Source organism: Phascolarctos cinereus, unplaced genomic scaffold, assembly GCF_003287225.1.
Source record: "Phascolarctos cinereus isolate Bilbo 61053 unplaced genomic scaffold, phaCin_HiC Scaffold_726;HRSCAF=1367, whole genome shotgun sequence".
NCBI lineage: Eukaryota > Metazoa > Chordata > Mammalia > Diprotodontia > Phascolarctidae > Phascolarctos > Phascolarctos cinereus.
In genome coordinates, this window is record NW_027556098.1 from 210,467,445 (window position 1) to 210,490,700 (window position 23,256).

The 23,256-nt window shown below is 34.5% G+C and overlaps 1 protein-coding gene across 1 annotated transcript in view; it reads right to left on the reverse strand.

The window, feature by feature from the left end:
• Positions 1 to 275: 275 nt before the first annotated feature.
• The window catches only part of AGPS (alkylglycerone phosphate synthase), a 151,400-nt gene continuing 128,419 nt past the window's right edge, over positions 276 to 23,256 (reverse strand). Inside the window, exons 19-20 of the mRNA XM_020991046.2 lie at positions 22,666 to 22,723; positions 276 to 6,279 (exon numbers count right to left, since the gene is read on the reverse strand). Of these exons, the coding sequence (XP_020846705.1) occupies positions 6,158 to 6,279; positions 22,666 to 22,723 (180 nt within the window). The 3' untranslated portion in view covers positions 276 to 6,157. The remainder of the gene's footprint in view (positions 6,280 to 22,665; positions 22,724 to 23,256) is intronic.

The following is a 23,256-nucleotide window of genomic DNA, read 5'->3' on the forward strand; positions in this document are numbered from 1 at the left end:
ACCAGCTGACTTAGTGTCAATCAACTGTTTGAAAGTTGTTTACTTTGCTTAACCTACATTGATTATGGTTCAAAATCTGAGTGTGGTAGTGAGTACAGCTGTTATGCTACTGCATTTAAAACTCAGGTGAACAGGTTTTACATCAAGAACCAATCGTTTTGAAGTACAGCTACTGCCACAATTTTTACAACCACGATTTTTGCTTAGAACTACAGGTAGGCAGATACAACAGCATCATCACAGGAAATAATCATTTGTTTCTGTCACAATGGGAGTAGTTTTGGTAATGTTTTATTTTTCCCAACATCATAGAAATCATACATGGGTAACTGCTTTTAGAACTGTACAGTGTATGAAAATCAGAGTCTGAACATACACCGAAAGCACATACATAGACTATGTATTGAGCCCTTGTGTAAAAAGGATCCAGTCTGAACCAGCTCAGTCTGAACCAAGGTGGAACGTTTCCACCATTTGTCTTCCCACTGCAGAGCAAGTTATCTCTAAACTCATTATAAATGTGCACAGAAAAAAAAGATCTTTATACACATTAGCTATGATATTATAATGGATTATAAATAAATGCTAATCTACTTGTAGCTCCCAGAAGATGGCTGCAGTACTGGCAGAAATACTGCCTTGGAGGAAGACTGGGTGAGATATCACTTATGTCAAGATACGTTACATTATAGACAAACAGTATTTCACACAGGGTGGGGGTTGGGTAATGACAGGGTAAGAATTACGAATAACCAATAAATACACTTTTCATAAACAGTGTATTATTCTCATTCTCCAGGGGGTACGAATACTCATTTTATTCCAGAAGATACCATCACACAATATGGGGCTGACATACAACAGACACTACACAAAACCCCCTCTCACTAGCTACCCTCCACAGAGAATTAGGTGAGCAGACATCCAAAGGAAAATACCATTGGACAAAGATTGTTTTGTTTTGTTTTGTTTTTCAGCTCTGGGATTAAGGCTAGGGTCAGTGGATTGGAAATGTTTTTTGCAGTCTGGTGATAATGTGGCAAAAAAAAAAAAGGCAGGCGGGGCAGTGGCATGGCTTTTGGCTTTTTTAATACAGGAATGAAAACACTGTATGAAATTTGGGTAATTGACTCTTAAGATATCTGGGAGAGCAACGGTCTATTATGAATTTTAAAAATCTGTAATCGGAATTTTAACCAACTATGTAAAAAAGGATATAACTGCTAAGATTGTGTCTGACAAATTCTTTGTCTTTGGGTAATAAAGACATCATCTAAAAAGAAGTACCTCTTCCTTCTCATTTTAAACAATGGCTGTTTAGTGAAACTGAGTCCTAACAAGGCGTTGTCAACTTTTAAAGATAATTTTTTTTTAAGGGCTATTCTCTATTATGGGCACAGCTTATCAGCTGTTCACACTCTTGATGGTAGGAGGAAGTTTATGGAAAAGTATGTTTTAAGCATTGACTTTTTTTTTATTATTTAGCAATTGAATAAATTTCAGGACCATCTTGGCCTTTAAAAAAAACCCTAATCTGCTTCTAAATTTTAAATCGTATATTTACAGTCTTTGCTTGAAAATCTAGTATACTGGGAGGGATTTTCCCATTTCCCAATACAGCCTCTTTAAGTTGGTAGGGGCATCACCAAAAAGCCTAATATTTCTGCTAATATATTTGTAATTTTCCTTCCTTGCAAGTATAAAATCATCTTTGTTTTGGGTGGGGACAGAAAGGGTGGATATTGCACACAGAAGGAAATCTTTTATTTCTGCAATCATAAGGATACTTAAGCTCCCACTCAATACTAGTGGGGTTAATGGCGACTTAACTCTATCAGGAAGTCAGTAAAGAATAAGACATAAGGGGAACTAATTACTTGAGGATATAAGGTGAATGCAGCTGCTCATGAAGCAAGATTACCAGGCTCAGGTCCACAGGAGATTGATTCTAAGATTAGGGCTCTATTTGTATTTAATACTTTGATTTTTTAAAATAAAGGAATGAAGACATTTAGCTGAAATTGTAATTTAAGTGATTTAATAACTTCATGCTATTATTAAATTATTAATCTAGAATAACCCACAAGTTTTCTAATGTATCTTTCAAATCAGTGGAAAATAATGAAAATTAAAAACTCAAATTGGAAAAAAAAACCCATTGAATACAAGAGAACATTGAAAGGTTCACACACCCACTGAGGGGAAAAAAACCAGTTCTTTTTAGGCTCATGTCCTTTTTTATTAATAATATAAGTTTCTATAATCTTTTGACATTACAATTGTTTTACAGTTAATCTCACACTAAAGACAAACACTGTGTTTGGCTTAGGTAGCAGAAAGTTTAGTATGTAACTTACATCCTTGATATCAGACACTAAATTTCAACAGTTTGAGAGAAGCTTTTATACTTTTTAGATTTATATATATGTACATATAGGCACATATATATGTATAGTTGCTTTTTTAGGATGACTTAATACAACATGGAAGAACCAATTAACATGACATCTGTTTGCAAATGGTGGGAGAACAAAAGACATCTGTATATGTAGCAAGGCCAAGACCCAAATATCTCTAAAGCCAAGGACGACATATCCCTTTTGGGAGTCTCAAAATCTAACCCTGACCTTGCTACTCCTCTCTGCTTTTCCCAAGAACTAGATCCTAATCAAAACTGATGTATTTGAAAATTGAGTGGGAAATGCAAAGGTGGGAGGAATCTCCTTATTGAAGTTACATCTGCAAAACTCCCATAATGATGAAAACTGAGTATTTTAAAATGCTGATATCCTTCCCTCCCCTCCCCCAAATCACTTAATTTTTGTTGCCTAAGGCATAGCAAAAACCGAGCATTTTGTTCTACTTTAATATAGGACAGCAGCTGGAGACAGGTCAGAGCCCAATTTGAACAGCTTAGGCAACACACTATAACTTGAAACTGTAGCTTCTCTAATCAAGCAACAGTTAAGCAGTGATAATTACAAATAAATATTAAAAAAAGGAACACTTGGGAAGAAATAGAGATGGAGCAAAATATAAGATACGATCAGCATCATGACATCTGCAATTAATGGAAGGCCCTCACTTAAGGAGATGGTCAGCATTCTACTTGCTTGTTATAATGTACACAATGGAAGGTTAAATGTACTTCAAACATAACTCTACTGATGAGTATGGTCTGGTGGATTTTTAAAGAAGAAATTTTATTCTCTTAAGACCTTAATCAGACATTAGTTCAAGACTCTTTCTCCTCCTGTCAAATCAGTGCTAGGCACAAAAAATCCTCAGTGACAGATGCCATTCCCTGATTACCAAACTTAAGCCAAAGTCTCTCTCACATGTCACCAAAGATTCAACCTAGGCACACACTGTAAATTACACCCAAACCTTTTGCAGGTAAAAATTTTAGTGTATTTACAACTCTGCCAAAAAAGCATTAAGGCAATAATTTTTTGATCAATTATATCTCTTCACATCAAGCTCTTTGCATTTGATGCAAATATTTCACATTAGCAGCAAGTTATATTCCTGCCCTCAGCAAACCCTAACCCAAACATGATCTAGTAAAATACATGTCAAAGTCTTGAAAAGATTGAGTAGGTAAAGCGAAAGAAAGGTCAGCACTGTGCAACCCTGAAAACCACTTAGGTTAAGGGATTTAGGTACTTTGTATAAACCTCATAAAGAATGGGATTAAATGGTGTCCCAAAACCACATCTTCCCTGCTTTAGTTCTCATGCTACCATCATATCCAGCCATTTCAGGGTTAAAAGGTAAAGTGTAAGTGCTTTCTGTGCATTAATTTGTAAATTCAGTCCTCCACGGTACACCAAGTACAGAGGCACATACCAAAAGGTGTGAGGGGAAGGATTTCTTATTGACCAAATCTGTTTGAAACAAGACTAATGAAGATTGGTGTATTTCAGACTGATTCTGCAGGCAGGTTCCCAACTACAACAAGCAATCGCCACAGTCAAAGAATGCAATGCGGGGAAGCCTTGCACACATGAAAAGGAAAAATGGAGACAAATCATGTGTTCCACAAGGTTCACATAGAATAAGGAGCACTTAACCTCAAGGTGTTGAAAATTAAGAGTTCCCTAATGTCAAGTGCAGATTTCTGAGGTTGCTGAAATATGAACTCCCTGGGAAAGGATGTTATACCAATCAAATGCAAGAGACTGGATTCACTTGTGAATTTAGAAGTTTTATAAAAAACAAAATATACTGGGAAACACATACATACATACATTTCCTATAGGCTATTAATACCATATTAATTTCATGTTTAGATTCCCACATCAGAGAATGCTTTTAACTTATCTTTATGAATAGATGTATTTAGTAAAATTCTGCAGGGTTTTAGATGTGATTTTATTCAGCAAGTATCCAACTCATTTGAAAACCAAGGGTTCTGAACAGAGTTCTGATGGAAAGCTTACAACCTTTTAAAAAGAAATTGCTGATGAAGACAGGCAGTTTTTAATAAAGCAATTATTATCTTTGTTGCTATAACACAAGTATTTGACTTTGATTTGCTTAGAGATTTATATTCATTTATTTTAGGCCAATTTTAACAGTTAAAAATTATTAATCACTTTGAAATTGTAAAAATAGCATATTCTCAAATTGTAAATTTTTACTTTTCTGGTTAAGGCTACTTCGGATATAAAAGGTATCAAACTGCCCAAAAACACTTTGGAGCCACTGCTACACAGACAGACAGCATGTCCTTTTAAAGGACAGTCTGCACATTTGAGTTGCTATATGTGATCAAGTACTAATTAAAAAAAAATTATCAAAAGTCAGGCATCGCATTAAGAAGAGAATCCATCTCCAAATGTGAATCATGAACCTTGACAAGACAGCGATTCAAAGTTTTCAATTCACTTGTTTTAAGATCCAGGTTTAAATGTAAAAATGTTTGCTAAATGTGATTAATGTTTGACCTACCGTTTAAGAAAATGAAGTTTCAGACTTCTGATTATGGCATATGCATTTTATACATTACAACTGTGGTTACTGTTTAGATTAAAGCAGTAATTCATAAAGACATTAAACCATTATTAAAAACTAAATTGAAAACTTCACTTTTAGATGAAAATTTGTCATCCAGTTTAGATTAATAAAAAGATTTCAGCACTGAAACTGGTGAGACTTTCAAATAGGGTGCTGAATAATGCTTCTTAAGACAGTGTTTGTTTAAACAGCCAAACCACTCATTCTGCCGAAGACATTAAATGTAGAGGGTTTTTTTTCCTTCTTCTGCATCTCAGCAACAATAAAGTGAAACCAGATACATCAGGACTACAGTGTGGATGAAGGCATTCATTTTATGGTAAACCTGTTCTTCACATACAATATGAGCGATAAAGTCAGCTTTGCTATACAAAACGTATGATGAATGAACCAGGATATTACAATAGATTATCCCAATGATACAAATACAACTCAGACTCCAGTATAAACAAAAACATATAAAGAAAAAAAAGGTACTGTAACAGTATAACTTGTATACCAATTCAATGTTTTAGATTTCTAAAACAATTAGAAAGGAAAATGCAGGCCAGAAAATCTTACAAAATTCAATGTGTCTTTAAAATGCATGGCTACCTTCATTCATTTAGAAATAATTACTCCTCTATGACCCCTCTCATTCAGGCCTGCTTCCTCTAAAAAAAAAAAATCCTTTTACATAGAAATATTCCTTCAGTGGAATCCTTCTCTAGTTATCTGCCTCCAAGAAACTTTCTTCTAAAAGGAACCTGGATAATCAGTTTCATTAAATGATACCAATTCCACTCTTTGTTCTCCAGGCAGGGAAAGCTTCAACACAAAACAGCTGGTTGTATCTTCCACAGAAATTACAACCAGAAGCTCTTTGCTGCCTAACTAAAACTTGAAATGACTTGCATCTCCAAGTTGGTTGTAAACTGATGCCCCTTACAGTGCTAGAGATTAAGGAACGCCACCTGTCAATCCACAGATGTACAAACAGAGCAAAACTCAAGAATAAAAGATTTTTTTTTAAACCAACAAACAACATACACCCCAAATATAGTCCATGATATATTTGATTACTGGGATAACCATAGAGTTGTAGACTAAAAAAAGCATTTGTGTGTGATTTTTTAAAGTATATCAGAGAATAATAAATTTATAAAAGGTTCTTGTTTCCAAAGATGTTATTGGGGTCCACATATTCCTTGACAGACTTCAGCATTCCAAAGCCGACATCGGAGATAGTTTCCTTCAGCCACTGCTTCCGCAACTTGCCCACTGGAAAAAACAAAATCAAAAATGCTTCAATATACACCACGATGCTGGGAGCCAATCAATCTTGTGACCACGAATGAACAAACACTGTGTGATAAATGCTTTTATTCAAAAATGAGAAATGTTTTGCTTTATTTGATTTATTGAGCCCAGCAGACTATCAAGCTCATTAAGCTCAATGTATTCCCAGAGGAAGCCTGTGTTCCACACTGTCTCCTTCCTCTGCAAACTATGAAATGGTGATGAAGCTTAGGCTGAGATTAAGGGCCCTTTTATAAACAACAAAATGAGAAGTCTATGTATTTCTTAAGAAATCAGACCCCTTAAAATTTAGCTGTTTAAACACACCAAAATTTAAGGAAGTGATTTTAAGAAAAAGATGCTTTAAAAAGTGTGTCCCATATGAATTAAGTGACCTTGTATAAAGGCAGTTTCTAACAAAAAGGCCATAGTTTTAAGGAATGGATAGCACAAAAACTTTAGAAAATTTTAGGAGCTGACTTAAATGTAACTTTTAAAAAAATAAACAGATTCAACATAGCATATGACCAAATTACTTTCAGATATTTCTATAGTCTTGAATAACACATTTCCCCCACTAATTTATCAAAATTATCAGTGGCACCAATTTTCACTTTATATACTAAGTTAAAAAAATACTGGGAAAGTAATCAACTGAAAGGCCCATTTCTGCCCTGCCCAAAGAAAGCTTGTTGATTAATTCCAAATATAAAGGAGAGCTCAGCAATATAAATTATGCAAATGGAACCCCCCATTATTTACAAATGATATCTGTGTAAGAGAGTATGTCCATTTTTTTACCACTCTCAGAATAAACTCTGAATACAAAATTACCAGAAATATGTACTACTTTCATAAACATTTTATAAGGAAATAGAAAAATCTTATAAATGAAGTTTACTGAGTTAGCAAAATACTTAGTAAGCAATTTTAAATGAGAATCATCATTTAAATGGCCATTTTCCACAGATATTCATTAATTAACTAAAGTCATCAAGAGTGACTTAAAAGGTCAATCAAAATGGCCAACATTCTTTCATTAAAGACAATATAGTATTCAGCCTGTCATCCTAAAATGCAATCCCATTTATCAGGCTGCAGTGATATACTGTAGCATCTGCCTTTTGGAAACCTTAAATACCATTTGAAACTAAACTCAAACCATCTTTTGTGCCCAGTTCTCAGGGTAACCATCAAACTGTCATCAGAATAATAAATGACAGAGACACTGCTGGAAAGCAGAATATTTTTGTTTATGCCTCTAAGGAATAAAGAGCATCAATGGTGTCGTGTGGAAAAAAATGTACAATAGAAGAAAAACCTTCAATTTGGTAAGAAAATTTAAAAAGGAAAATGTGTTGAGTGAATAACTACTAATATATAATACTTAGGTTCCATAAAAATTTCTATTCACACACACATATCTGATCCCTCCTTAATTCTTTCAACAGCTCCAAAGCTGTTTTTTCAGTTCTTGGTTTGGGTTTTTTTTTTGGGGGGGCCCTCCTGATTCACTTGTGAGTTTAGTTACATCACTCCAGACAAGGTCTTTAGCTATTGAGGAGTTGGGGCAACCTGCAACCCTTTAATCTACCCCACATTCAGGCTGCTCAAGTCAGAGAGGTGAAGAACAGTCAATGCCATTCTCAAATGTTATCTGTAATATAGTTTCACTGAATGTGTCCTGTGGTTATGGATGTAATTGTCCTGAAAAGACTGCAAACAACTGCTCCAACAAGATGGAGCACATTAGAACCTCAGCAGGATGCCCAACAGCTAGCTTGTCTGCCTGGTTTTACACCTCTAGTAATACTGCAATTCCATAAGGAGCTGAACTAACGTATGAGAAGCCACCCAACAGCCATTGCATATTTAATGAAGTCGCTCACCAAGTGCTGGAAAACAGAAGGTGCTTGGAGTGCATCATTAGTTCTGTCAGAGGGATAATTTACACATCTATCTTGTCAAATTTTCTATGGTTTATACTTTTACAATAATCAATCTAACATACATTTGATTAGTGAACTAGAAAGTTAAAAAAAGCTGTACAGCAGGCAAAGCCTTGGCCCTTCATAAACATATGTGATGGAAGATTTTAACCCCTTGGTGGCAGAGGTCTGTGGGCTCCTACTGTCACTCATGAAATACTTGAACAGATGTCAAAAATCTCTGCTTACACCCATGGAAAGAATCTGGTTTGGTTTATAAGCTCAAACAGTTGTAGGTCTCTGCAATTACAAGAGCAAATAGGAAGCAAAACTCAAATAAAAAGGCTAAATCAAAGGACAGAGCAATGACCAAGAAGTAAGATTTCCTGAGGTCCGGTCACATGGGTAAGCAATTAAAAGAAAAAAGTCAGCAAGGAAGGCCTTCTATTTGAAGTGAGGAAAATTTTATTATGTTCTAATCTCCTGAAGCTGATACTGAATAAGAATGATGCTTTTTGCAAAATCCTTTCTGTACATGAAGGACGTGTCTACTGAAACACTGGAAGAATTTATATACAGAAATGGGCTAATTATACTGATACACATGTGGAGCTAAAGAATGCCATGAAATTTCAAGCATTAAGAATCACCTATTCCCCAAAAAGACATACAAGTGGAGAAGGAATTCTGAAAGAAGCTGCTAAAGCTCAAACATCAGGAGATGCAACAAACACAAGAGACCTAAGTCTAGTCTATTCTACACTACATTCTTTTAATGAGACCATTACAGCATGAAACTGCAAATTCACATTCACAGGAACATAGCCTTTGTGAAACCACTAGGAACAGGTTCTTTTGACCTACCAACTACATATCCCCTTGACTTCCGATTTAGCTGCTATGTGAGAATAAAAGGTAGTACTAGAAACAATAAACAGAAGTCTGCCATTGAAAATATGACTCAAGGACCCCAAATCTGGCATACCTGGAATGGGCTTTGTGACTCATTCCCTTATCTATATTTCACTGACTTCAAATTATACCATAGATATGTCGATATCTACATAGAGTTCACATACAATATATCACTTAAATATGCTAATCCAGGTACCAATACCTGTAATTTCATTGTTTCAAACACCGGATAGTTAGCTGTAGAGTAGGATTACATGTGTGACCTTGAATAAATCAACTTCTCTGCGCCTAAGTTTTTGATAATACTGCAGCCTAATCCCATTAAAATATTCTGAATCAATGATTACTGGTTGTCGGGTGAAAACAAGATATTGGAAAATAATTTCTTACAGAATTCACTTATAGAAAAACAAAGAATGAAATGGGTCCTTGAACTGGGAATGCGACTCAAAGAAAAAGCAGAGAAACAGAACTGAAACAAAATATAATTCTTTTGGTACTTGTGGTTTTATTATCCTGGATATTCCTCTATTCTCTGACACTGGCTATACCACTCTATCTCAAAGACTGCCAAAAAACAGTGGTAATTGAACTTCTTGTAATGGGTGAAAGAGCCTATGATTCAAAGCTGTCACGTAACTGGCCATTCAATTCAATTTAGATAGCCAGGGGTTTTTTTAAAGGGCTACACAGCCTCATACCAATAAGGGTTATCTTTAAGTTCTGGCATTTTGGAACTGGCTAGGTTCTAATGGGAAAGAGGCAAAGAATGATGGGAAGTTTCTGCTTCTTGACCCATATGAAGATCTGACATTTCCTCAGAGGATTTTTAACCTACACATTTGTTCATGCTGTAAAACATTGTTTTTGCTTGGAAGTACAAGCTGGACATTAGCCAACAAATCCATCAAATGAAAGATGCTAATGTTTAACCTTTAAGAAAAATGAGAATATGACTGAGACTCAATATGAGATGAGACTTGATGCTAAGATAGTAATGGGCTTAAAATCATACTGGATTTTTTTTAATGAATTGTTCAACTTTTTTTCTACTACTAAAGTCTTTGATATCACTTCATCAAGACAACAAATTCAGTGTCACTGGGAACCTAAAATGCCAATGAAGGTCTGAAAGTTGTGGATAAGTTTTCCAGCTAAAAAGTACATATATTTTTTCTTCTTGCTACTAAATAATAATTCATGCTGGCCTGTGCAACACATATGACCATACTGATTATAAATGAATATAACAAAGATCAGCTAATGACCAATATTTTGCTTTTCACTTACCAAATAAGGAAAACTACTCATTCTTTTTCTTTAAATTTTTTTGAAAGTACAGCAGCCACCCATTTTAATTCTATTACGGAAGCTGCTTCTATAGCCAGTATGCCCTTCCTCAAGCAGCATCCTACTGACCCTCCAGAGGCCACCATACTGGTGCTAGACTTAGTGGCTTTAGCTTGAATACAGCTCAGAACTCCCAAACTCAAGAATTCCACCAGCCTCAGTCTCCACAAGCAGCAGAGATTACAGGATTTCTGAAGTTGCTAATTGTTTCAATTAGTTTTTAGTTGATTCTCTAGGATTCTCTAAGTATACCATCATATCATGTGCAAAGAGTGATAGCAGTTTCTTCATTGCCTATTGTGATCCCTTCAATATATTTTTCTTCTCTTATTGCTATAGCTAGCATTTCTAGTACAAAATTGAAAAACAGTGGTGATGTTAAAAAAAAAGGGAAGGATCTATTTGTACAAAAATATAGCAGCTCTTTTCGTGGTGGGGATTGTCCATCATTGAAGGGATGCCCATCAACTGGGGATGGAATATTACCGTGCTATAAGAAATGACAAACAGGATGATTTCAGAAAAACCTGGAAAGACATACGTGAACTTACGCGAAGTGAAGTGAGCAGAACCAGGAGAACATTGTATGCAGTAACAGCAATATTGTACAATGAAGAACTATGAATTACTTCACTTTTCTCAACAATACAATGATCCAAGGCAATCCCAAAGGACTAACGATGAATCATACTATCTGCCTCCAGAGAAAGAACCGATATTGTCTGAATACAGACTAAAGCATGGTATTTTTAATTTTCTTTCTTTGATTTTTTTATTCGTGGCTTCTTATACAAAATGATTATACATTGTAAATGTATATACAAAATGATTATAAATGTACATACAATGCATATATAAATGTATACACAAAATGATTATACATGTAAAAAAAAAAAAGAATAGCGGTGATAATGGGCATTTTTGCCTTAACCCTAACCTTAGTTGGAAGGCTCCTAGCTCATCTCCATTAAAGATAATGCTTGCTGATGGTTTTAGATAGATACTACTTATCACTTTAAGGAAACCTCTGTTTACTCCTACGCTTTGTACTATTTTTAACAGGAAAGAGTGCTACATTTTGTCAAAAGCCTTTTCTACATCTATGGAGATAATCATGTGTTTTTGTTGTTATTGTTATTAATAAGGTTAATTATGCTGATAGTTTTCCTAATATTGAACCACTCCACATTCCAGGCATAAATCCCACCTGCTCAGTGTATAATCATAGTGATATATAGCTGGAATCTCCCTGCTTGTATTTTATTTAAATATTTTGCATCAACACTCATTAAGGAAATTGGTAGTTTTCTTTCTTTGTTTTTTCTCTTCTGGTTTAGGTATCAGCATCATATTTGTGTCAGAAAAGGAATTTGGTAGAACTCCTTCTTTACCTATTTTTCCAAATAGTTTCCAAATAGTACTGAAATGAATTGTTCTTTAAATGTTTGGGAGAATTCACTTGTGAATCCATCTGGTTGTGAGGATTTTTTCTTAGGGAGCTCATTAATGGCTTGTTCAATTTCTTTTTCTAAGATAGGGTTAAGTATTCTATGTCCTTTTCTATTAATCTGGACAACTTATATTTTTGTAAACATTCATCCATTTCACTTAGATTGTCAGTTTTACAGTGTACATAACTGGGCAAAATAGCTCCCAATAATTGCTTTAATTTCATCTTCATTTGTGGTACATTTTCCCTTTTCATTTTTGATACTAGTAATTTGGTTTTCTTTTTTTTTCAAATCAAATTAACCAATGGTTTATCTATCTTGTTGATTTCATAAAATCAGCTCTTAGTTTTATTTATTAGTTCAAATTTTTTTTTACTTTTAAATTTATTAATCTCTCCTTTGATTTTCAGAATTTTCAATTTGGTGTTTAATTGGAAATTTTTAATTTTTCCAGTTTTTTTAAATATTGCTTGCCCAATTCATTGATCTGCTCTTTATTTTACTGATGTAAGCATTTAGAAATATAAATTTTCCCCTAAGTACTGCTTTGGCTGTATCCCACAAACTGTGTAATGAAATTATTGTTTCTATGATTTGTTCTTTGACCTACTAATTCTTTAAGATTACATTTTGTCTCTAATTAGCTTTTAATCTATGCTTACATGGCCCTTTACTGAATGTAATTTTTATTGCATTATGTTCTGAAAGGGTACATTTAATATTTCTGTTATTCTGCATTTGTTTGTGAAGTTTTTATGCCCAAATATGTGGTCAATTTTTGTGAAGCTAGTATATACAGCTGAGGAAAACATATACTCTTTTCTATCCCCATTCAGTTTTCTCCAGAGGTCAACCTAAGTTTTCTAAAATTCTATTCATCTCCTTAAAACTTCTTTCTTATTTACGTTATGTTTAGATTTATCTAGTTCTCAGAAGGAAAAGTTGAGGTCCCCGACTAGTATGGTTTTACTATCTATTTCCTCCTATAACTCATTTAACTTTTCCTTTATGAATTTAGATGCTATGCCATTTGGTGCATATATGTTTAGCATTAATATTATTATCATTGCCTATGGTACCTTTTAGCAAAATGTAGTTTCCCTGCTTATCTCTTTTAATTAGGTCTATTTTTGCTTTTGCTTTGTCTGAGATCATGACTGCTACTCCTGCCTTTTTTACTTCAGATATATGATATCCCCATCCTTTGGAAAGTTGATCAGAAGCCACTGTAGAATGATGTGAGAAGATGAGGTGGCTTTCATACATCTAATTACTTTATTAAATGTTGTTAGCCAATTCCATAAAACACCATGTTTGGTAAAACAGCTTCATAGGAATAATGTTATAGTAACAGCAGCTCTTATTTATATAATATTTTAAGGTTTACCAAGCACTTTCCTTACAACAACCCTGCAAAGGTACAAGCATTAGTATCCTCTTTTTACAGATGGAGAAACTAAGGCAAAAAAAGGTATAGTTACTTGACTGAAGTCACAAAACTAGTAACTGTTACATGAAGATTCAAAACCAGGTTTTCTGACTCAAGGTCTGGGACTCTTCATGACAACATTCTGGCACAACTGTGGGATCAAGTAGACATACAGCTTTACAATGAGCTTGGGCAGTAAAATGATGTGATGGGAAGGTTTTATGACTAGTTTATTAGTATATTCCTAAACTGAAAAATCTAAAAACAATGCTTTTTGAACCATAAAATGGAATTCTAGGAATTTAGATGAAAATGAGTAATTCCTAGGGAAAAAAAATTAAAAGAAAGGCTGGAGTGAGGGAAGATAGGGGGATTTCTGTCTTTGTGGGAGCTCTCACAATCAGATTTCTAAGCTTATACCCCCAACTGTTATCCTTTTGTGAAGGAACAAAAGCTGCATCAAAATAGAGAAATAAGCAAGGCCAAAGCAGTGCTGCTCTGAAATGAGATATACAGCAAGAATCATAGCCATTCATTCATAAAGTAAATGTATATACTACAACTAATGGGTTGAAAAAGAGAGAACTATATACCAAATATTAAGAAATACTCTATTTTCCTTTGAGAATTTCAAAGTGGATCATACGGTACAACATATTTTAGAACAGAAAATATGGTACATATAAATATGACTTTAGGGATATCTGGAAAAACTTGGGATCTGTATTTTGATGCTGTGAGACCTTTGTGACTACAGCACCATTTTTCTCATTTTCTAATGGGACAAACAATTTTCATGTTAATGGAAGAGAAAAATTGCCTCCGGACCATTAAACATTGGGAAATTTCAAAAGACTTTTTTAAGCTTTGTGAAGGGCTTTGAATGTCAAACAGAATATTTTGTATTTGATCATGGAAGTGATGGGGAGCCAGTGGAATTTACTGAGTAGGGGTGTGAAATGATCAGACCTGCATTTCAGGAAAAAATCACTCTGCCAGATGAATGGAGGATAGATTAGAGTGGGGAGAGACCTGAGCCAGGCAGAACTACCAGCAGGCTATTTCAATAGACCAAGCATGAGTTGAATGGGCCTGCACCAGGGTAGTGGCAGTATCAGAAGAAAGCAGGGAGCAGACATATTGGAGAGATGCTTCAAAGGTGAAATTGACAGTCCTTGGCAATAGATTAAATATGGGGGAGGAGGGATGGGGTGAGTGATAGTGAAAAGTCAAGAATGACACCTAGGTTGTGAGCCTGATGGTGCCCTAGACAGTAATAAGGAAATTGAGAAGGCAAGAGGGCTTAAAGGGAAAGATAATGAACTCAGTTTTGGTCATGTTGAGGTTTAAGATGTCTACTGGATATCCGGTTCGAGATATCTGAAAAGCAGTTAGAAATGCAAGACTGGAGATCAACAGAGAAGTCAGGGCAGGATAGGCAGATTTGAGCATTGTCAGGTTAAATTGAATTCATGGGAGCTGAGATTACCAAATAAAGAAGAATAGAGAAAGAAAAGGGCCCAGGACAGAACCCTGGGGACATTTATGGTTAGAGGGGATAAACAGAATGAGAAAGTGGCAGACTAAGAAGGAGCTAACTGGTAAGAGAATCAGGAGAGAGTGGTATCCTAAGAACCTAGAGGGAAAAAAAGATCAAGGAGGAGAGAGAGCGATCAACAGTATCAAAAGCTACAGAGAGGACGAGGAGAATAAGGATTGAAAAGAGACCACTGGATTTGGCAACTAAGAGACCACTGGTAACTTTGGAGAGAGCAGTTTCAGGGGAATAAGATCAGAAGCCAGATTTGTAAGGGGTTAAGAAGTGAGAGGAGAAAAAGATGGGGGAACCTATTTTAGATGGCCTTTTCAAGAAGTCTGATTATAAAAGGCAGAAGAGAAAAGAGTTAGGATTGAAGATCAAGTGAAGGTTTTTTGAGGATAGAGGAGATACGGCCATGTTTGTAGACAGTAAAGAAGAAGGCAATAGACAGGAAGAAATTTAAAGATAAGTGAGAGTGGGGATAACAGAGAGGGAGCAGTGTGTTCAAAGCAGACAAGATAAAATGGGATCCCCAGAGCAGGTAGAAGGGCTAGCCTTGGTAAGGAGGAAGGCCACTTCATCATAGGACACAGGGATGAAGGAAGAAAAGGTGACAGAAGGCATCTAAGAGAAAGGAGATGAGGAGGGAAGAAGCAGGACTCCTGGTGAATGGCCTCATTTTTTTTTTTCTGTAAAATATGAGGCAAGGTTCTCAGCTAAGAGGGTAGAGGGAGGAGGATCCATGGGAAATTTGAGAAGGGATAAAAAGTTTTGGAAAAGCCACTGTGGAAAGCCATTTTAGCTTTTATTTCCATCCACCCAACCTTCACCTCTTGTATCCAGTCTGTAACTAAAGGATTATAGGGGAGTAAAGGCAATGATAAAAGATGAGCAGAATGGGGAGGAAAATGCAGCACTGCTTATTGAGGTAAATCCAGCTGTTCTAAGTTTAAAAGTGTAATTCCTTTACCAAGCTCAATCAACAGTAATGCTTCCCTTAGGATCAGTGTGATAGAAGGCTACATAAGAACACTGGAGAAGGTATGAACAGACTTCAATATTGCTGTGTTTTCTTTTTGCTGCCTTCATACAAACAGAGTTTACCTTTCTTTAACTACAGGGACAATATGATGTATATATAGCAGATAAAGGCTTGGACTACAATTTACATTCATGTTACAATACTTCACATTATAACAATAATAACAGTAATTATACCTAGGAGCAGCTAGGTGGCACAGTGGATAGAGAGCCAGGACTGGAGCCATCTTCCTGAATTCAAATCTGGCCTCAAACACTTACTAGTTATGTGACTCTGGGCAAGTCACTTAACCCTGTTTGCCTCCATCTGTAAAATGAGCTAGAGAAGGAAATGGCAAACTACTCTAGTATCTCTGCCAAGAAAACTCCAAATGGGGTCATGAAGAGTTGGACATAACTGAAATGAACAAACAACGAAAACAAAAGGATAACATGCAATAATATGTAAGTTAATATTTTACCTTGGATATTGCATTGTCTCTATGTTGGATACTGTATTATAATAGATAAAGCCAGATCAGAAACAGAAACTCTCCTTTAAAAACATTACAATTTCTTCAAATTCAATTCAACAAGCATTCATTAAATGCCTGCTGTGGGCAAAGGCACAAATATTTCCGTCACTCTTCCCTCAAAATTGTCAGGGTAAATACACGGATATGGATTTGGTTTCATATTTGAAATAGGGTTATGTAACTTATTCAAAGCTTCATGTCTGAATTTTGATATTTCTTAAGTTAATAGATGAATTAAAATGGCTACTTGGATATTTCTATCACCTGGGAATAATCAAAACAAGTAACTAAGATTAGAGGTTTACATTCCTGCAGCAGACTAAGGTTCCTCCTTCCTGAATTTCCTTTCCTATTTTTACCTCACATACCTCTGGCATACCTGTTATCTAGATACCAAATACAACGATGAACTAATTCCTGCTAGGAAGCAGAGGTGGCATGCAGCTGCTACAACAAGGCTGAACTGAAATGACGAGAGCTTTCAACTCCTAGTTCCACTTAAATATTAAAAAATCTGATTTATCTGTTTCAGAGGCTCCACACCTCTTGGGAGAAAAAATATTTTGCCATTTTGTCAACATGTCTCTATAGCGGCAATTAATTGTACTAGGCTGTGATTTCAAAGTTATTCTTCAGACGTCAAGGTTGCTTGGGCCTCATGAAGTCTAGTAACACTTTTTAGGACAATGATAATTATATACATGCCTCATTTGGAAATTGGTAAATATCTGATAACTTCAGTTGAATACTGTTAACTTCCAAGAGCTAGTGACTGATTAAAGAACTGAATCTAGCCTCTTTTAAAATTTACTGATAGTCATCTTTCTAATTGAGGGAATTCTAATGCACCATATTATAATACGCATGACACAATCTTTTTTGAGTACACCAGAGATGATGGTCACATTAGGCCATAATTAGGATATACAAAGTGACTTTTCACAGGTCAGAGACGATCTGTTAGAAATGATCTGCTAGCTACTGCACCACCGCATGAAATATGATGAGGAGTCAATTATAATACTCTTACAGTAATGTAGAGTAGGGACTTCTCAAAGTGTAATCACTCAATGTTCAAATACCCTTTCTATACCAATGGTCAGACTTATGTGCACCTGGGACAGGCTTCCCCTGTCATTCTGGAGAGAAAAAGTACTCTTTTTCATCATTCGCCTAGGGTACTAGCCTTTTCAAAAATGAGACAGGTCAGATGGCCCCTCTCCTGCTTTTCACCCAAGGAAGCTGACACCATGATTGGCAAAGTGGACCAAAAGCAGAGAAATAGCATGATCATGGTGCTCTTTCTCATTCACTCTCTTGTTACTGCAAGACACAGATCCCAACATTCCACAGGAAAAATTGTCATAATGGTTACTCAGGTTCTCAGGTAGGTATAATGTATAATGTAGGGGAAATAGTAAAGAGATAAAGGTGGTGAGCTCTATTGAGGAGAATAACAGCAGGTTACAAGAAACTGCACAAAAAGGTGATGGCTATAATTTACTTGTCACTGATACTCTCTCCTTGTCTTAAAGCTTTTTGTTATTTTTGGATCAAAGAGGGTTGAAAGTTTGCATTTTTCTCTGGTCAATAGGAAAGATTGTGTGTGATATCAATTGTACCTGGAAAAAAAAAACTATTTCCAAAGGAGATCAGGAAAAATAAGTGATTGAACTCTGAGTTAGGGACAGGGAATAATCACTGATAGCCTGCATTTTTTAAAATGCAACTTTTGAACTTAATTTCAAAAACAAAAAGGCAAAGAATATTTTAACACAACTATTTGGTTCATATTTTATGAAAATTTCTAATTCTTGACAAGGAATTTTATGACTAGTTTTAGGAGACTAATAATTTTAAAACCTAGCCATAAATTAAATATGCTTCTAGTATAAACTTTGTTGTTTAAACTGACCAGTTCTTCATTTACAAGAACAAGCTCTATGAAGATTAAGTTAAGCAGGCTTTATATTTCCTATAGCCTCGAGTCCCAGACTACATCTGTTTTCTTTGATACACAAAACCAGAGTTAAAATAGCTCCATTTATCACAGCATGATTGTAGGCAGACAAACCAGCCTGTCTGTTTCCAGATAGTGAAAGCAACTGTTATTAATCACAATTACAGGCCAAACACAACAAGAGAAATTGCATCAATATTCTCCCAACCCCCAACCCTACTTCTCAAAAGTGGCACTTAGAATGTCATGACAGGGGCTGAAGGTCAGTAAATAAAAAGGATACTATGAGGTTAATTCTGAGTAGTAAGTTTATGACACATTATATAAAACCTAGCCATATAGTCAAAAAAATGTTCTCCTTCCAGATGAGTCACATTCAACAGTTTATCTGTATGACCAGTCCCTGCTATTTAAAAATCAAAATACAAACTTCATATTAGTACAAATATTTTCTATTTAAGTATCTGCTATTTTATTATGCAGTAATCAGCACTGTATACATTAAAATGAATACACAAGTAGCAATCCTGAAGAGTAATGTAATTTGGAATTTTAACAACAAAATTGCTAATAATTTTTAAAGTTAAAGAATCAAAGTTTATTAAAATTGGTGTTTTCCAATAGCAGTTTTATTGCTAGCAATGTAACAGGAATCCACTGCTTCTCCAATACATAGAAAAAGACAGCACTTTCTACTGAATGAGAATTACTATTGGTAATAAGATTGAGAAAAAAAGTACTAATGGATGACAGCTAAATCTCTTTCAAACACTTTCAAATAAATTGAATCTATTTCCTCAACAGTTGGAGTAAGATACAGTGTATTGATTTACTTCTTAGATTTTGTTTAAGAAAACAAATCGAACTGTTTGGGATGGAGTCACCCAGTAAACATAAAATATTTATTTCTGTTTTAAAGTAAAGTGTACAGGAGATCACGTGGACATTAAACTGCAGAATAACACTGAAATATCTGGTGCTTTCAGGGTGTGGGGAAAGAAAGTGCTATTTCTTTTTACTTACTCAGTGTTAATTTCATTTTAAAACAATCAATATCTACACTTTCTCGTAAGTATTTGGGAATAAGCCTATTTTTCCCATGATAAAATTCCATGGCACATAAAAAAACTGCCTAATTAAGCTCTTGAAGCCAAGTTAGTAATTGTATTACTCTCATTCTACTATGCAGTAACAAAACCTTCCATAAAATTTGAAAAAAAATACAGATAATAAAAATAGAAACTTTTTCAAGTATAGTCCAGCATGAATTTACATTTAGATTCAGATTTACTTAATACTTTTTTAAAGTGAGACATGGAAACAGGAATCTATGTATTATGTACATATTCTCATGTTTTTAGATTGGTACCTAAATTATATCATACAATATAAACAATATTAAATACAAAAAAGAAAGTTTTCTACTCAATTTATTAAATGGAATAAAAACCTTTTCTTGGTAAATTGTTATATGAATAGGAAATCTATGACACTCATCCTCTAATATATAATTAAATTAAATTATTTCATTATACCCAAGTGTATCACATGATGTTCAAAAAAGTAAGCTAACAGCCAAGGCCTGAAAATAGTTTTGTTACACAGGAAATTTTACTGTAATCTGATCTGTCCTGCAGTCATTTTACTAATAACCTTGAGAAACATGAATCCAAACCAAAATAGTTCTGTCAGTACAAAATAAGCAGAAAATAAGATCATTCATATCAGTAACTGATACGTGGAAATGTGACATGTATGGGTAATGCACCAGAATAAACTAGAAACTTCTAGTCTACATTCATTCATATTGTAGCACTTTAGTCATTCACAACATACTTCAAAAATGTGAATTTTATGACCAAGTTCCTTTCACATAACCCTGAGGCACAGTAATCTCATGCCTAAAGTAAGAAAACATAGCATTCTAGACTGCCTGGTCTACTAAACAAAAACTGCAAAGCTCTTGGCTCTAATGTATAGCATATCATGTTAGAGAAGGGTCAGAAAGGGCTGCATTCACATCTCACTTTGGAAACTTGGTAGCTAAGTGGACCTGGGCAGGTAATTTTATCTCTTTTGAGTCTCAGTTTCCTCATCTGTAAAATAAAATTTGTAGTAGTTATCTAATAGGACTGTTGGGAGACTCCATCAAGATGACCGTATTTAAAGCATTTTACAAACAATAAAGCACTATGTGAATGTCATTTATAATTCTTATTAGGTAATATTTTGAATAGAAAAAAGAGAGGGGCAATTTAACATTTATCTTTAGACAACAGAATAAATTTTATCCAACATATATAACATAGTTGAACTACTGTTTAACTTGGCTCAAAGGACATGAAATGTTTTCAAGATTACATTGTTTATACTACTGCATGAAACAATTTTGCTTTGGCATTTATCTTCACTTGGAAGATGAAGAATAGCTTACTTGTAGCTACGTCAGTAAATAAATTATCTATTATTTCCATACTCATGAAGATAAATGTCATTGAGATTAACACATACACAGCAAAGCCGTGGCATATAAACACATGAAATATACATCATGAAAATATTCCTAAACTTCATGATAGTTTCTGTTATAAAAACAAAAAACTGCTTCTCTGTCTAATATAGTCAGTCAATGCATGGAGAAAAATTTAGAATAATTTACGTGGCTAAAATACCTAACATCTGTAAATGTCTGAGTTACACAATTTTTATGAAAGCATAAGACTAAAACTGGGTTTAGCTCTTGGCTTATTACAAAGTTGTTTCTATACTTTGAAAGGAATTTGATCTTTCTGCTCCTCTGTTCTCAATTTCTTGACTGCCTTTTGGTCATTCTAATATTCCCAAGCAGTTAAAACAGAGGATAGACCAAGAGAGAGGAAGAAGAGCTCACTCTGATAATTATTAGCAATTCTCTTAAAAACATCTGATGGTGAGGACAGAGTAAAATATCAAAAGTTTGAGTATCATAATTTCTTTTATCCAAACTTCTACTCTAGAAGCAGAGACTATTAAGAGTCAGCTTTGACAAACTAACACTACAACTTCTTTTTTCTTCACAAAATCTCTTTTCCTTCTATAACCTAAAATCCTATTCTAAAAAAAATACATTTTCAAATTATAAAAATAAAGACACTGCTTTCCACTTGTCCAAGAATATAATTAAAAAGGAAATATTTTTAAAGTAATTTCTCATGGAAACAATAAGGAAGTATCTCTAAATGAACATCTTATTAGCCCTCTTCAGCTTCTTGCTATATCCTTGGTGGCATCATGTCACCTCTCCTCTCCAGCCTACCCCTTGGCAGTACAAGAATATTCCCCAAATAGGTAAAAAGACAGGAGTAACTCTTTCCATTGTAAATTGGAATAGGTGCTCTCGATTCAATACTATGGGGCTTCAATGAGTCACATGAACTGGACTGAAGGCAGCTTTCTGTTTATTTAACAGGGGTCTGTCTCCCCTTATTATACACTATCTTTAATATCAAAATCCTGAAAACTAACTAGGTGACTGATCACTGGAGAACAGTTGATCAGACCTGGTATATGCATGTTATGGAACGTCACTGTATCAAAAGAAATAATGACTACGAAGAACTCAAAGAAATGAGACGTAAAGAACAAAATATTCATTACAACTATATCATTAAAGACAATGATAACAAATTCATAGTAAATACAAAGATTATCTTCAAAAAGCATCATGGAAACAAGCAAAATGCTTTTAATATTATTACTATTTTAAAAACAATATACAATGGGGGGTGGGTTAAACAACTGATAAATAATAGAAAAATTTATCAACAAGTTTATAATCTCATACAATCACTGTTTTGATCATTTATATCTTTTCTTATTTATATATTTGAATCAGCTCTTTCAATGGAAGCTAAAGTAATTTAAAAAAAAACACTGGACTTGAAATTAAACAACTTGGACTACTGTCCTTTCTTCCTGAGACTCAAGTTTCCTCATCTATACAATGGAGATAATGATAACAATTGCCTTATGTAGCTAAGAGCAGTTTTGTAAGGAAATTCCTTTGTAAACAGGACTACATAAATGATAATAAAAATGATGATGATTTTTCTACACCAAAAACCTCTATACCAATTCAATATTTCTAAAGAAGGTTCAATCAACCATTATGTAATTTTATCATTATCATTAAAAGAACACTGTTTAGTAAAAATGCACTTATAAATCAGGAATGCTATAAATTCTAAACAAAATTATTACCTCCATGATGATGTGACAGGCTTCCTCCATTGGCAAGGATTTCCTCTCTAGCAGCTGCCTGAATTTGGAAAACAATAAAATAATCTTTACTTAACTTTTACTTCACAAAGTTAAGAAAGACAAAAGAGACCCAAGTTCTAACCAAAGCACATATTTCCTGTGCAAACCTCAAGACTCAGAATTCCTGTTTTATAACCTCAACTATATCAGGAACTTTGAGACATTGTACTACAGTAGTACTGCCCTATTCGAAATGACAACTATCAAATGCAATCTAATTTTTATAAGCATTCCCTCATTAAACTCTATAATCTCTACAAGTATTTTGAACACATAAAATGAAAAACAGGTAATAAAATCCATTTACTAGCTCTAGATTGTGAGATAGGCTACCTGAAAATAACAGGAAGTAGAAGGTTATCATACCAACTTTGCATTAAATTCATCACTATGCCTGCACAAAAAAGTATTCACAAAAACATCACAGACTAACTATAAATGTCTAAGGGTTCTGCTAATGTGTTTCACCAGTTTAACCATTTTGAAAGGTCAAAGTATCTTTAGGTGATTACAGATACTTGTTATATTTAT